Below are 15833 nucleotides of genomic sequence, written 5' to 3' on the forward strand. Positions count from 1 at the left end.
GGTAGTGTATTCCAGTAGCATTCAACAGTAAAACATACATTTCTAAACTTGCTACACTTCTGTATGAAAACCCACCCTGAATCCACTAGCTTTACCTACATCTCAACATTTGTTAGTGAAACACTAAAATCATCTAACCAAAGCCTGTGATAAAACATTGCCATTTCGTACAATAATTTGGTAAACAAATCGTTTATTTTAAATTAAATCTTCATTGCACACAGAAAATAAAAAGTCTTCCAGTAGAAAGAGTATCTTTTTTGCCTTCGAGCAACAGTTTAAACACATTCATTGCAACACATCCATGAGCAGAACCATTAATGAGACAGACTACATCAGGACTGCTTGAATTCTATTATGTTAACACAGTTTATCACATAATCTATAGCCATCTTAAAAAAAACATGTACGAGCAAAGAGTAATTCCTAAACACTTTGAAGACCACAGATGGCAAGAATTCTTCATTTCGGCTCAAGTTCAGAACTTGAGTAGCGGGGAATCCAGGTTTTCTTTGTTCACATCAGGACTCAGAGTGATAAGAGGTGAACTCAAATCAATTAGCTGAAAAAAAAAGAACAAAATTTAGCTACTGTAGTCAGCTGTTGTGTATAACTAGCAGCAATAATCTCTAACAAGTCTTCAAGTACTTTTTTTTTCATGTTCAAGATTCCCATTAGCATTGAAAAAACAAGCACCACATAAAGGCAATTCAGGTTTTTAAACATCTAGCTCATTCTTAGACAAGCACAAGCTTCTCACAAGGTGGTTATTTGCCCATACTCACTAAAGGCCTAAAAGACTCAGAAGTTTCACAACTGTGCATATTGGAGTGACACAGTCACCCAGGCAGGGCAGAGCACTTCTGAGCATGCCTCCGGAAGTCACTTCTGTAATCCTCTTTTGAAATGCTTTGAAGGACCTGATAGTAAGTTGATCCCAGCTACATCTAACATCACTAAAGGCTACATCCTCAAAGTCAGGACCATTTATCTGACAATGTCTAAAGGCATCTACATTCAAGCCACTAGAGTACAAAAAACATTTGCGCAGAAACATCTGTCAAATTTAGTGTAGATTCCAATGCACACCTTTCAGCTAAGGAGGGGATAAGGAGAGGAGTTAAACAGGAGACAGCCCTGCTTTCTTGCAGAAAATGAGCAGCTGCTGTTAAGAACTGGAAATATACAAGAAAAGGAAAACAAGTCAGCACACCAGCTGTGCTGAAGACAACATTCACTTACTGCTTTGGAGCAGTTTCATTCTTTGCCAACTGCTTTAAGCATCGTGTTCTTTCTCCATCCTCCTCCTTTTCCTATTTGCTCATTGCTCACTGAGCTTCTTTAGAACACACCGATTTTAAATATTATGTTCTGTTTACTTAAGACCCCTTGTGTGTAGTATCATACTGAATATATGAGCTCATGTTAAATAATCCTTACAAGTACTGCGGAGCTGCTCTGCAGACAAAAATACATGCAGCAGCTGACATTTTTCTGCTAGTATATTTACATCAGCAGACTTGAATGTAACTTACCTTCACCTGCCCTGGGAACATGGGCTTTAGAGGAGTAATCTTATTCACTTCAGGAGTATTGGAAAGGTCAATCAGAGGTCTATTTTCAGATTCCAAGGTGTGTGGGAGAGATGCGTCTACTCCAATATCTACCAGTATGGCCTTAAAGAAAAAAAGTTCAGATTTTCCCCTCTGTTCTTCATGCTTCTTTCATAAGGACTTAGGCAATTTATGCAGCCATAATAATCACAAGAGAGGCTTAACATACAGGTTGGGTATTTTTCATGCAGGATTGTTTGCACACAGTGTAAAATCTCAGCTCCTGCTCTGCCAAAGGCTGGCATCACGAATAAGGAAAATGCAGTGAGACAAAGCAAAATTGCTCCTTGGGGCATGAAACAATTTTTCACTTAAAAGTAGGAAATTTAAAATAGAAAAGTAATAACTCTGAAGTCATTTAAAATTACTTGACTGCAATTATTGTGCAATTTTCTTTAGCCATATAATCTATTCCATAGACCTCCAAGCTTTAGTCATGCTTTTGTCCAGTTTAACTACTCCATACATGTGCTAAACGGTTCTGTAACAGATACTTTGTGACATCAAGTAAGTCAACAAGGAAAATACCCATGCAGTTATATCAGTTAATCTACAGATTATTCTGTAGCTGAGTATTTGTAAATCAGTAGCCACTATGATAGGTGACTACTTCAGCACTACCAGTTCAGTCCTTTCTCCTTAGTGCCTGTGGAGTAGCAGCTTTCAGCACAAAGCCAGTAGATTCTTGGGAAAGGGGAAAAGTGTGTACTGGACTAAATAAATGACACTTAACCAAGTTCACTATAGAATTTACTGCTACATGGGCTTTGGGGTTTAATCCTCATTCATTGTATGCAGATTTGCACTTCTGTTAGTGCTAGAATTTATCTACTTTATGGCTGCAATAGGAACTGCTTTGTGACTCTGCTTTTCTAATCAAAACCACAGTGATTTCACAGTACTTATCCAGAAGTGGAAATTTAATATCAAACTACAAGTAGTTGACCATTCAGCTTCCTTAGCAGAACGATCTTAGTAGAAACACTGAACAGATATTCAGTGCTAAATATAAGCACTAGAGGGTGCACTAAATTAACATCAGAGTTAATCCGTTTTAACTTCATGTGTCCTGGTTTTCCAAATCCATCATCTTTAAATAATTTCAAGCAGTTTGCTTAGTACTGTAGAAAAATGTATTGTTATTTCTTACCTCAGTTTTTTTCTCTTCAGCTAATTGATTTTGTACTTCAGCTTCTTTTAGTTTGTTTTCTACTACTTCTGTAGCATTTTTTTCTGGTGAGAAGTTAAGTGCAAGAGGTAACACAGGTGGAGGAGATGTATCATCTTCTGAAGAAGATATCAATGCCTTACTCTCTTTTGTCTGTTTAGAACTAGAGGAAAGAGCATTAAAGAGCATTAGCAATAATTGCATTCTTTAATCAGCATGAACTCCTAAAGACAGACAAGCCAATGCCCTTAACCTATTTTTTTTTAGCCAAGTTTAAATGACCAAGGCTTCCCATATTTTCATCCAAAAGTATGTTACTTACCTGCAAAATACAAGACATTTCATGCTGCAATAAATGCATAACTTACCCATGTTAAAAAAAGCTACTTCAGGTTTATGAAGAAATTAATCTTAAATTGACATATATATGCAGCCTAAGCTTTATACACAGGATTTTGGGGTGGTTTTTTTAGGCTTTGAAGAAACAACTAGCAAATGAGTATTGATACTGAATATCACTGAGTTACTCACTTCAGTCCCTGCTGAGAGGATGTACTGACATAAGCTGGAGGATCAGGGGTTGTAATCCCATTAGTATGATAAAGTCATTGTAGAGAAAGTAATTGCTTCCTTGAGAGAAAAGCCTATCTTGGACATTTAGCCTAAGTAACATGACACATAGCAGCTTTCTAGCCATGAATCATTCCTGCTTTAATATCGTTCATCTCCACTGACCATGAAGCAAGCCTGCATACACATATATGCCACTTGTGAGATCACGTTGGGCTGATAATATGAAGATGACATTATTTTTACAGAAAAAAAAATTAACAGCATCATAGGATTCATCCATTCTGCAAGCAATTCTTTCAGGTGAAACACAAGTAAACCTGCTCAGAAAATCATAGAATCATAAAATGTAGTTGTCAACTAAATCCTTGGCTTTTTTTTACTGATGCATTAATAAAATGTGATTTTACAGAAGCACTGGCAACAGTATAAAGTGAAGTTAAGAATAATAGGTGATTTAACCCAGCTGCTTCCCTTCATCAGAAGGCAATAGGAAAAACACCAACACTAAATCTGTTCTCAGTCAGACAGATACAAGTCTTAAGCTGCCTGCTAGCTCAAGGAATAAAAATAACTTCCTATTAGAGATTATAATTCTTTAATGTTACATACTGACTCATCTCAGTAAGGCTTGCAATATTTCACTAGTCACAAGATATAAAGATTTATTAGGCCTATACGGAAGCTATGCACTATTCTAGCATTTTGCAGAGGTCCTTGAAACCTGAAAGTCATTATTAAAATTCATTTAGAGGCGGTTTCCCTGCATTTCATATATAGAGGTTTGTCTTACCCAGCTCTAAGAGTCTTTTTGGTAGAAAAGCTAGAATTTTGGCAAACAGATGCAGCATGTGAAGAAAATGCCATTCTTGGTGCAGATCTAGGAGTCACTGCTGGAAAGCCTGAGATACGACGAACAGGTGTAGGTAAGCCAGACCGTTTCAGACTGGCAGGAGTCATGGAGACAGACCTCTCAGAGAAACAAGCATTCTGAAAGAACCCATCTTCAGAGGCTTTCACAGGAGTGCTCACTGCCATGGCACTGAAAAAGGAATACACATTAGCCAGAAGTTTATAGGAACTGTTTTATCCAAGCTATTCTACTAAACAATAGGATTCAATTTCCCTTTGGTCAGTAAGGGGCAGTAATGATCATAGTGATACAGCATAGTGATGTGGGGGGGGGGGAGGGGAAAGGGCAGGGACAATGAAGTGTGTCTGGTTTTGTTGTTGTGGGTTGGTTTTCTTTAATCGGTTCTAATAGGCATTAACACAGCTAACCTGGAAGGCCCAAAGGGACTAGACAATAAAGTTAGAACTTTTAAAGACTGTTGTAGCACCCAGCCATGTTGCATTCTAAGAACAGTACATTCAGTTTTCAGTTCAGCCTTACCTTCCAAATGTGCCACAAAATGGTAAACCAATAGATGGTACTGCCTTTGGTGCTAATCTCTTTGATGGTGTATCTAAAGAGAAAAGTTCTTTTAGTTGTTATCCATATTATTTTTTAAATAACAGATACTTTTCAGTTAAAATACTAATTCCTTCCAAGAGGTGGACAGAAATGCAATGAAACAAACAACAACCATTCAAGGTAATGTTTGCTTTTAACAGGCAAGCTATAAGACAGGTCTTGCAAAGTATGTGCTTACCTCCAGTCTTCACTGGAACCTTAGTTTGATTTGTAGGAGCTGACAAAGCTCTAGCCTTGGGCTTTGGACACAGGCTTCCTTTTGTTGCACTTCCATCTTTATTATGCAGACAGGGGGCAGAACTCAGCCTCTGAATTCCACTGCCTACAGCCTCAGATGGTGTTGCAGTAGCCGAAGATTTACCTAAGCTTACAACACTAGATATTTTGGGAGTACTAACTGATCTTGCTTGGCTCCTGGATGTTTCAGCATTGGCAGACTGCAGAGATGACACTTTGGTAGGTCGAACAAAGGCTGACCTGTTTGTACTAGATGAAAGCTTAGAGCCACTCACACTAACTTTTGAAGACATGCTTGATTTTCCTGAAACAGAAAGTTAAGTTATACTTCTGAATCATTGCTTATTGCTAAGTTTTTGACTAAGCAGAATATGCTCACAAAGGAAAAAAAAAACATTAATTTAAATATAAACTTAAATACTGTAAACAACTCAGCTTTAAGGAGAACACATACAGCTACTGAAGACTTACTTCCTGAATCCTCCCCCAATTTTGTCTTAGAAAGTCTCCTCACCAAATTCCAAATTACTGCAACCAAGTCAAAGAATATTCATCAAGAGCTGCCAAAATAGCTTGCAGATTCAAGTTCCATTTTCAACATTTCCTCACAGCATAGTTGGCTATGTTCCCTTAAGCAGGCATTCAAGAAGGTAATAGTTCAAGTTACACTGATCAACACCATGGGCTGAACTCCCCGACAAATGCTTTTCTTAGTTTTCTGTATGATTCTTACTTTTAGTCTAGCTGGTTGCTTTCATTAATAAGATGAGTCTTGACTAGACACTTCCATCATGTAAAATCATTCTTCTTAAGCTTTTACTTTTACTGATACACTATTATCCATCCAGAAACAAATTACAAATTAAAAACTTGCAGTAACTTGGTATCTTGATAGATCCTACAAGAACTGTGGTGCCTGCATCTGTCAGTACTTTACAAACAATATAAGCCCAAGATTAATCTTTAGTCCACAGGGATTTATTGGGCTAAAAAATTTCATTCTCCATTCCAAACACTTACTGCTTGGATGTACTGGACACCATTAAAACATATCCAAACCCAAAATCCAAGACATGCTTAACTATTTCAAAACTGATTTGTGGCACAAATCTGTAAGTGATTACCATTTTTTCCTATGGGAGAAATAGGCAAACTTGAATTCAGACTTGAGTTTATGCTGGAAAATGATGACAAAGATGTAATCTTTCTTGGGAGACGGACACCAGGAAGTTTCAGCTGTGTTACCTTCTTTAAGCCAGGCTGAATCAAAGAATACAATTTATTCAAAAGCAAATAAAAATTATTTAACACATTATTTTACTGTGCTTCTTCTTGGTTTTACTGCTTTCTTGTAAATTTTCGAGAAGCTGCTTCCTTAGATTACAGTTTTAAAAGTGAACTTTCTCAGAAACAGTTTATTATATTGGGTTGTTATACAGAACCAGAACATGAGATCTAGGAGGGGGGCTTGCTGTTTCTATTCCTGCCACAAACCTGAGTATGAACCTACAGAATAAAATGAGTAATCCAGGCACCAGTATATGGTGGGCACCAACCAGCTAGAAAGCAGCTTTGTAGGAAAGGCTCTGAGTGTGCTGCTGAACAAGCTGAACACCAGCCAGCAACATGCCCTTGAAACGAAGAATGCTTACAGTATCTTGTGCTGCATTAGGAGTGCTGCCAGCAGGTGGAGAGAGGTGATCTTTCCCTTCTGCTCACCACTGGGGAGGCCACACCTCAAGGTGTGTATCCCGTTCAAAACTCCCCAGTATGAGTGATTTGGAGCTACTGGAGGGAGTTCAGCAAAGGACCACTAAGATAATTTAGGGACTGGAGCATCTCTCATCTGAGGGAAGGTTTAGAGATCTGGGACTGTTGAGCACAGAGAAGACTCAAGAAGGATCTAGTCAACATATACAAATATCTGAGAAGACAGTGTCCAGTGGTGCCCAGTGACAGGACCAGAGACAATGGGCACAGGCTGAAACACAGTAAATCCAACCCATATATAGTTGCTCTTAAATATGTTCATTGTGTTATAACCTTAGAATACACATTCAAGAACAGCATTTACACAACAGAGACTACTCTAAAGCCACTATACACACAACAATTATCACTTTAAGTTAGAAAGTAAACGATATTCATTTTTTTCTTCTTATAAGATCACAGTATTTTCACATTAAGAATGCTTGCCATTACCTTACTTGATGCAGGAAGGGCTTTTTTGTCTTGTGCTGAGGAACTGCCACTGAAGGAAGACTCAAAGACCTCTGAATAAGCATTAGATTTATCAGAAATTAGATCTTCAGGTGATCCCATGCTGTTCAAGTCTCCTTTTGTAGAAATATTTGGATGGTTTCCTAGTTTGGGCTGCAAATGTCAATGAAACATTTTAAAAGCTATTGATACGTCTAGAAACCACTATAAAGCTTTTGACACAAATTGATCTTGTTAAGAAACTAAAACAGTAGTGAAGCCTTTGAACCCAGTCAAGTCCTTAGTGACATTAAGTCATCAAGAACAGTGCAGTAATTTTACCAACAAAGAGCCCAGTATTTAAACAGAAAACAGGAATAATGGTATTCACAAAACCAGAATACAGTGGAACACAAATTTGCCTGCAGATGATCTATAATGTCATAATGTATTAACTAGTTGGCCAGATAATGTATTTACTAGTTGGCAAGATACCATAGTATCTTGCCCTGACTTTTTTTTATATATATTAATGTTTCCTGCCTAAGGATCTTATAAAGAAATGCTGGATGAAAGTTCACCTTTAAAAATAAAGCTTGTAGACAGTTCAAACATTCCTAACACAAAGGCTATGTTTAATGAAACTATTGTTGCTCAGAATCCATCTTTACCTCTTCAGTAGTCAACAAATTGCTTTTTCCAAGAGTACATGACAGTTGTGCCATTGGCAGTTTGCCAGTTGCCTTCATGTTTCCTTCCTTAGTTTTCTGTGTTTGTGTCAGAGGTGAACTGGCAATTTTTGTAGGAGATAAAAGAATTTTAACAGGGCTTTTGTCTGGAAGAGTATGAAGAATGTATGTTTCGGCATCTGACAAAAGTTTATCTGATTCCTTCTGGAAACAAGGTGGCAGCTGAGATGCTGGGCTTTCCCACACACAGTATGTCTCTCTTTTAACAGCCCTGGGACTTGCCTCTGTATTCTGGATCCTCAGCATTTTTAATTTTGCCTTTGAGTCCGCCACAAATGTTTCTGTAATTTTGTTTTCCAGTTCTTCAGATTGTTTTATTTTAGTCTGCTCATTCTTGCTTACAGTCTCTATCTGCAGGGCTAACAGACGAGCTTCTTTGAAGATTTCCACGAATTTCTCTCCTGTAAGTGGACTCCACATGAGTTTATCATCAGAAGCAAGTGCACTCTCTTTTTCAGCACTTTGTGCTTCAATATTGGCAGAAATACATTTTTCCTTGTGTCCCAAAGGTCCCATAAAAACTTCATCTTCACTTCCACTGCAAAGAAAAATACATCAGCCCAGCACCTACTGTGTGTATTTTAACGGTATATTTACCTGCAGAACCTTCCCTTACCTTGCGGGAGAGAGTGAAAGGTCAAAATCAAACTGTTCATCAGTCAGAAGAGGAAAGTCTGAAACTGTAACAAGAATTTTATTACAATAGGGATTTCAATAAAAATGATTGCATTATGCTTTGATGAAGCTGATGTCACATGGCAAAGGAAGTTTTAGCTACCAGGTTCAAATATTTAAAATAATAAAATCATATTTTAGGTCAAAAATTAAAGGTAAACTGTGAATATGATCATAGTTGTGATAGATGCCCAAGTATCACAAAAGATCTCAATGCTAATTTCTAAGGATCCATAATAGGAATATGAAATCTGGCTGTGGGGAAGAATATTAACAGCCTCCAGTCAAGAAAAGTGAGAATATATAATCTAGAGCTGCAAGATAATACAAATACCCTAACAATCAATTATTTCCCAGTTCAGACCACCACAGGACATTTTACTGTTAGCTAATATGTACACTATTAATTGAATCAGCAACAAACAGATAAGGAAAGGGGAGGAGCTCAGATTAGATAGGTAGAAGAGCAGTTCATGACAACATGTTGCCACTGTACGTGCTTTAGCAACAGTGCTCCCTCACAAACTCTTGGGGAGGCTTGTAAGTCTGACATTGGCACAACAGCCCATCCAAGGAAATGAGTACACAGAACAACATGTGAAGCAGACACAGAAGGTCTGCACATCTGAACTGGCTTAGCTTTTAATAAGGGATACAGTAGGTAGAGAATATCCCAACTTGTTCCCCACTTACCATTGCTCATGCAAATATCCGTATTTTCCTCAATCACATAACTTGAGCAAGATGCTGCCTTTTCTTTTCCTTCCTCCATAGTACCTGGGAAATACAGAATTACCTATGTAGCAGGTTTAAGAAAACCAATAAGGTCGCAGAATTTTATGATACTACCAAATTAGCGTGGAAGCAGACATTCCTTTTGAAGACTCTTACATCTTATGGTTAAGGACATCAACATGATTTATGTTTTAACACAACAGAGGAATGCTTTATCTCTGCAAAAAAAGCATTCAAACACAGCAGTGATGCCTCGAATTTTTGAAATTCCTTAATGCAAACTCTGCATTCAACAGCTGAACTCTTTACATGAATACAGCTGCAGTGTGCAGCAGAAGGCTGCTACCTTACAGGTTAAAACCCCTTTTTACGGCACTAATCCTAGGCTAGCATAACCGAGACACTGCTCCACAGATGAAATGCATACTGTGCTTCAGACAGTACCTTTCACTTGTGGCCAGAAACGCACCAAATACAACATTTCTGTGAGCAAAGGTAGTCTCGTCCTTACCTTAACACCTTAACCTGCTCAGGCTCGGCCAAGAGATTAGCCAGGACACCCTCAGAAAGGAGAAGCTGCCCGGTGCTCGCGGAGCTGCGCACACACCGCGCTCCGCCTCACCCCAGGAGAGCCCACATGGTCCCCCAACCCCCGACCACAACGCTGCTTACACCTCTAGCTGTGGCAGCCACCACTACCGGAGGGGGCCCTCGGCCGTCCCAGCCGCCCACACCCGGTGTCCCGGCTACGGAGAAGGCTGCTGGGACGACCGAAGACCCCCGCCAGTAACGGCCGGCGCCGCTCCACTCACCTCCTCGGGCCGGCCGCACACCGAACACTGCAATCGTGGCGCCCGGACGTTTCAAATCGCCCTCCGCTCACGTGACGCGCTCCGCCACCTCTCATTGGCAGGTTTGAACGATACAAGGCACCGCAGGGCATTTTGGGATTTGTAGTTGGCTTCCTAATGGCTGGTGGCGTCGCTGAGAGGACAGCTCTTCTCCTCACATACTTAACCAATTTTTAATAGACTAAATCTATGTAATCGTGGTCTGAAGGGTTGGATGAGCTTTAGGGTCTCTTCCAACCCAAACAGTTCTATGACTGGCTGAAAAAATATGTTTAGAAGTAGGCCTATGCCTGAATGGAACACCAGAAAGACAGCACTCTTCCACATCTCTTCTGACATCTGATACTGTCCAGTGCTTAGGGTTTTCTCTTAATACATGTATGGCCTCAGAAATTGCAGTCGAGTGATGTATTCTGTGCTGAGTATTTGGTATGGTGGAATCACTCGACCGGAATTTAGTAGCTGAATAATGAATGGTTAACTATGCTTTTTATATAGATAAAATAATTTGTAACCCTTCCTCTGCTTGGCATCTTATCTGTTTTCCTCTTTATTTTGGCATCTTTCATGGAGCCTTGCAAGCAGTATATATGCAACTTGGGTACATAGCAAGTATCCTATGTGTTGGCTAATACACGTAGTGAAGGGCTGGGACAAATAAGCCAGTAGGCTTGATATGACCATGCTCATTTCTCACCTTTTCTCCTTCTCCATCACTGCAGGAGCCCCTCCTGGCTAGAAATGGTCAGCTGGGAGAAGTGTCAAGCTCTGTTGTGTTTAAAACAGGCCAATCGTCATTGTTACAGAGTTTCTGTTTTCCAGCTTTTCAGCTCAGAGTTATATCTGTTCTCTTCATTGTATTTCTCATGGGCCCTTGAATTGCTTTTATTGATGTAACAATTTCAATTCTACATTTACCATTCTTCTCCTGCTTTGCATTAGCCTATAGAATGTCTCACTAATAGCTCAACAGCAATTCTTTTTCAGTAAGCTGAGCAAGTGTCCATGTCTGTATTAACAAAACTGGGCCATGTGCATTATAAAGGATAATTTTCCACAAAGAAAAATTATGACAGAAGAATAAAAGGAGATTTCAAAAGTGTATTGTATGACCAAAAATCCACAATCTTACACTTCTGAAATGAGGCTCGCACATACGGCCTTTTGCTTAGTTCAGTCAAAAAATTAAAGCATTAGTAAGAAAAAGAAAACCAAGATTAAATTAGTGGGGAAAAGGGCAACTAGGCTGCAAAGTAGAAGAAAAAATGTATAAAGAAAGCTAAAATCATACAGGAAAAAGTTCAGTGTAAGTCTTTCAGTGAAGCATTTACCACTCTGTGCATGCTATTTAAGAAAACAAAATCCAAATGTTGTAACTGCCTATATTCTCAGGATCAGGTCTGAAAGAGCTAGAAGTGATTCAAGTCAGTAATTCTTTACTGATGTCTGAATTTCTTCTTCCAAGTCATTGTAATATTTCAATTTTTCTATATTTAATATATTACTAATAATGAAGAATGATATGATGTCCTTGGTAGCTCCATTGGTTCTGGTGACACAGTTTCACTCACGTAACCATTGTAAGCATGCAGCACATACCCTTCTTTGAAATGCACACTGACGTACTAGTCTTGTAACAAGTTTACTTAAAGGAAATGGAAATTCAATCAGTTTCCATTAAATGGTCACAGTGTCAAAGAAATTAAAATAGCTCTTTTTAGAAATTATATTTATGGAAAAGAGTTTTAAGACTGCTGTGGGTATGAGTCAACAAGCTCAGGCTTAATTTCTGGAGTGTGATACCCCAAGACATATTCAGAAATTGCTAATTGTTGTGATAAAACTGAAGGAACCAATTTAATTTATATAAAAATATAAATGCTATGTGAAGAAAAGGCAAAAGCCTGTAGAAATGCACCAGAACTGTAAGTTCAGATTTTTCTTAGAGCAATTATGTGTTAATAACAGTTAAATGAGAAATAAGGTTTGCTTAATAAAACAGTTAAATGAGAAATCAGGTTTGGGATTTTTTGCATATAGTTTAAAGATGATGCAGGAAGGTGTTCCCATTTTGTTCTGGGAAAGAAGGGCTTTGGCCTGTTTTTCTGAACTACAAATTTAAATGTGTTTATTTAAAAGCCCTACAAATAATTACTAGATCATAGGATTTATTATACTAAACCCACTGTTAACCCAGCTAATCATGCAATGCCCAAGGTTTGGGAGAACTTCTTCCAGTTAACTGAAGGTCAGGGAAGAATAGGATATATGTAACTGTTACTAACCCTAAATGATCAAAATGTCTTCTTTTGTGCTTATTGAGTATGATTGTATTATAAAAGTTAACAGATTATTAAAGAAGGCACCTACTTTTCCGTTAAAATATTTTAATATTAGGGCACATCTAAGTGCTGGTGGCTTGAAATTTCATTCCAGGCAAGTTAAACCAAATTGTAGTTGTGAAAGAAACTAAGGTTTTACTCCAAAATAGCCTGTGATCTAATAGAAAGTAGTTCTAAGTTACAGCTCATCCTGCATTTTTCATCACTAGCACCCTCCATCTGTGCATTACTTGTGTTGCTATGAATTTGGCAACCCTTCAGCAGCAAGCTACTGTTTATAAGAAGGGATCCCAGCAGCTAAAAGAAGCCAGTCGTTGGGATTACTCATTACTTGCCTTTTGAGCTGCTCCAGGGAATTTCTTGAAGAACTATGTCAAAATCAGCTTTAGAAAACCAGTAATTTGAGACCTTCGATTGACCAGACTAGGGTTGGTCAAGTTGGTGGGATTGGAAGCAAGATTCTTTTTGTTGGTACCGAGTGAAGATTTTCGTCTTTTGTGCAAGGAAACAAGAGGATAAAAAAGGCCTTTTTTCCCTCTGCAAGAAGAAATCTGACGCATTGGGAACTCAATTACCAAGACACTATGAATGCTTCCAGGAGGTAAGCTGCATATACTGCATTCCCCCTAGGTGGGAATAGGAAAGCAAACTACTGACAGAATACTCCTCTCATGATCTTCACATGATGCTGCAATATGGTAATGAACTGTGTTATTTGATTTACACAAGGTAGAAGGTAGCCCTTGTCCTGATACCAATGTTAAATGTGTATTTCTAATTCTGCAACTGCTTTCTGTGAAGTCTCAGCTGCAGAACGTCTGTTTTATTGATGAATTGCCTTTTGCAGATTGCGCTTCCTAGTATTTCATTCTTAAGAAATCAGTTTTACCAGCTCTTTTGTATGTGTGCATAAGCATAAACATGATTTGTCTTTAAAAGCTCTTTACTTGTAAGTTGTACCTGCAGTAATGCAGTAACATTTTTGGTAACTCCTACACTTTGGTGATAATAACAGCAGGAACATGTATGAACCAGAGCTATACTACAGCTAATATTTCTGAGACTGCTTCCTAAGCTACATGAAAATCACAAGCTGATTGACTTTTGGCATTCCACTTCAGGTGGAATTATGGACATTCAACTTTTTTTTTCTCTTATAAAAAAACAGAAAAAGAAGCAGGTCCACTGGAGCTTAGCAGACAAATTTCAGTGGAGATAACAATAATGGGAGGTCAGTTACCATAGGTTAACATTTCTGCTTTCAAACCATTTGGGAAATGTGGCAAAATAATGTAAAATGTAACTCCAGAGAATCCTGCAGGTATGCTTTGTGTAGTTACTGCTGCTTGCTACCTTTGGCTAATGAGCACCTTGACACAGACTGCCAAGGGAAGTCACCTCTGAAAAGCGGAGATAGATACACATGAGAGCAGAATGGGAAGCTCACATAGCACAGGCTGTGCTTATTTCCACGTATTAAAGCTTTGGAAACTGGTTATTTTTTTTTAAAACCTTCCCACTTTCATAATATTGCAAAAGTAAGGGTATGTTTTTTCTCATACAACTGATCTATATCAACAGTGAAGAGAAAAAGCACTGTGCATCCTCTAACAAGCTCATACCCAGTCTCTCTGCCTGTCAGTAGGAGAAAATTACCAAATGGCTGGTAAATGGTTTTTTGCATTTCTAATTATGGAAATTAATTTATTAGCCCCACACAGCTTGAAGAGCTCTTTTCCAAATCTAGTCAATGATACAATGCACGCTCCGTGCTTCATTATAAACACTGTTAATAAAAAGAATCCCTTTTAATCTTAATCATGCTTTTTGTTATGACAGGATACATTCTCTCCGTGCTCACAGACAGAAAACCAATGGCAGCAAAAGTGAGAACTGGCACAGCACCTCTGGGTTCAAGGACCAGCATGGAGATGATCTTGCTACAGTCCATACACTTTACACAGTGATTGTCATGATCCTTCTAATGGCAATCTGGGGAGCCTGGTCAAGAAAGGATTCATCCTGATAGCAGCAATATGCTTCCCTATTTAAAGGAATATTTGTGTCAATTCTCCATACGCAGGAGGTACAAAAAAAAAAAACCAAATGGTCTTAGCATATTACAATTTGCTTGAAACTGCTTAAACTATTGCTATGTGTGAAACTGAAACTGTGAAGCAATTTCATTGTCAATATACAGAACATGACTGTGAATAACATATACCTGTTTGCACTGTACATGTTTATATTACCCCTCGCATGTATATGAAACTTACCTTCAGCACAATATGCTAGCAAGAAGAGTTCTATTTATGTTTTTGGTGGTCAGTGTTTTGTAGAGAAACCTCAGCTTTCCATTTTTGAACTTCAGTTGTCAGTGTCTACCTCTGCTAAGATTACCTGTTCAAATCCATCATAAAACATATACTATAACCAAGCAAATAATCTGCCATGTCACAACATCATAATAAAACAAATAAGTTAAAAAAACCAGCTATCCTGCAGGCAAAGGAAGACCTATGAAGCAATCAAATTCTCATCTCTGTTGCTGAAGAGTTTACATGGGACTTGCACCTGCATATTTTTAACCTGTGGTAATGCCTTTGTAAACTCAGGAATAAAATAATGAAATAAACTATATTTGTAAGCATCCTTTATGGCAGAACTAACTGGCTCATCTTCAGTCTTATACCAATATATTTAATTCATCTTCAATAACTGCTTGCTTTTCTATAGTTCATTAAAATACCTCGTGGCCGTACCAACCTCTATAGACACTAGCCCACACTTGATGGAGGGCATCCCATATTCCCATGTTTTCAGGGACCTGCAAGCTTTATGGAAATACAGCCAGCTGGCAGCCTCTGTTACACTCTTGGTTGTCTGGTTGCTTACTTCTGATGAGCTCAGGTTAATGGACTGGCAGCTCTGAGGGGCAGTGGCTGTTGGGAACAATAGTCCAAGCTTTCAGAGTTTAAACTCAGCTTAAACCCCAAATTCCAGCATTGTATAAACTAACAAACAGTATCCTAATAAACAAAGAAGAACTGCAAGATATTCTGAATACTTAGGAACAGATAGATTTATATCTTTATAATTACGGAGCACCAGTAGGGAACATAATTCTTTTAAGTGTTGCGTACTGCATTTTGCTATCCATCTATGATTAGGAGGGGCACATAAACTGAAATGTTTCTGCAAATACCTACCTGGCACACCT

General features: G+C 38.5%; 1 protein-coding gene across 1 annotated transcript; it reads right to left on the reverse strand.

Annotated features, from left to right (window-relative positions):
* Positions 1–201: 201 nt before the first annotated feature.
* Positions 202–10282, reverse strand: GTSE1 (G2 and S-phase expressed 1). Its single transcript, XM_005148423.3, has 12 exons — positions 10233–10282; positions 9379–9462; positions 8627–8690; positions 7933–8548; positions 7265–7435; positions 6187–6322; positions 5004–5366; positions 4745–4817; positions 4145–4393; positions 2764–2944; positions 1536–1676; positions 202–562 (listed from the first exon to the last, which is right to left on the reverse strand). Exons 2-12 carry the CDS (start codon positions 9455–9457, stop codon positions 479–481), a joined length of 2157 nt encoding a protein of 718 aa, XP_005148480.2. The 5' UTR covers positions 9458–9462; positions 10233–10282; the 3' UTR covers positions 202–478.
* Between the last annotated feature and the right edge of the window lie 5551 nt (positions 10283–15833).

The sequence above is a fragment of the Melopsittacus undulatus genome, chromosome 5 (genome assembly GCF_012275295.1).
Source record: "Melopsittacus undulatus isolate bMelUnd1 chromosome 5, bMelUnd1.mat.Z, whole genome shotgun sequence".
Taxonomy (NCBI): Eukaryota; Metazoa; Chordata; class Aves; order Psittaciformes; family Psittaculidae; genus Melopsittacus; species Melopsittacus undulatus.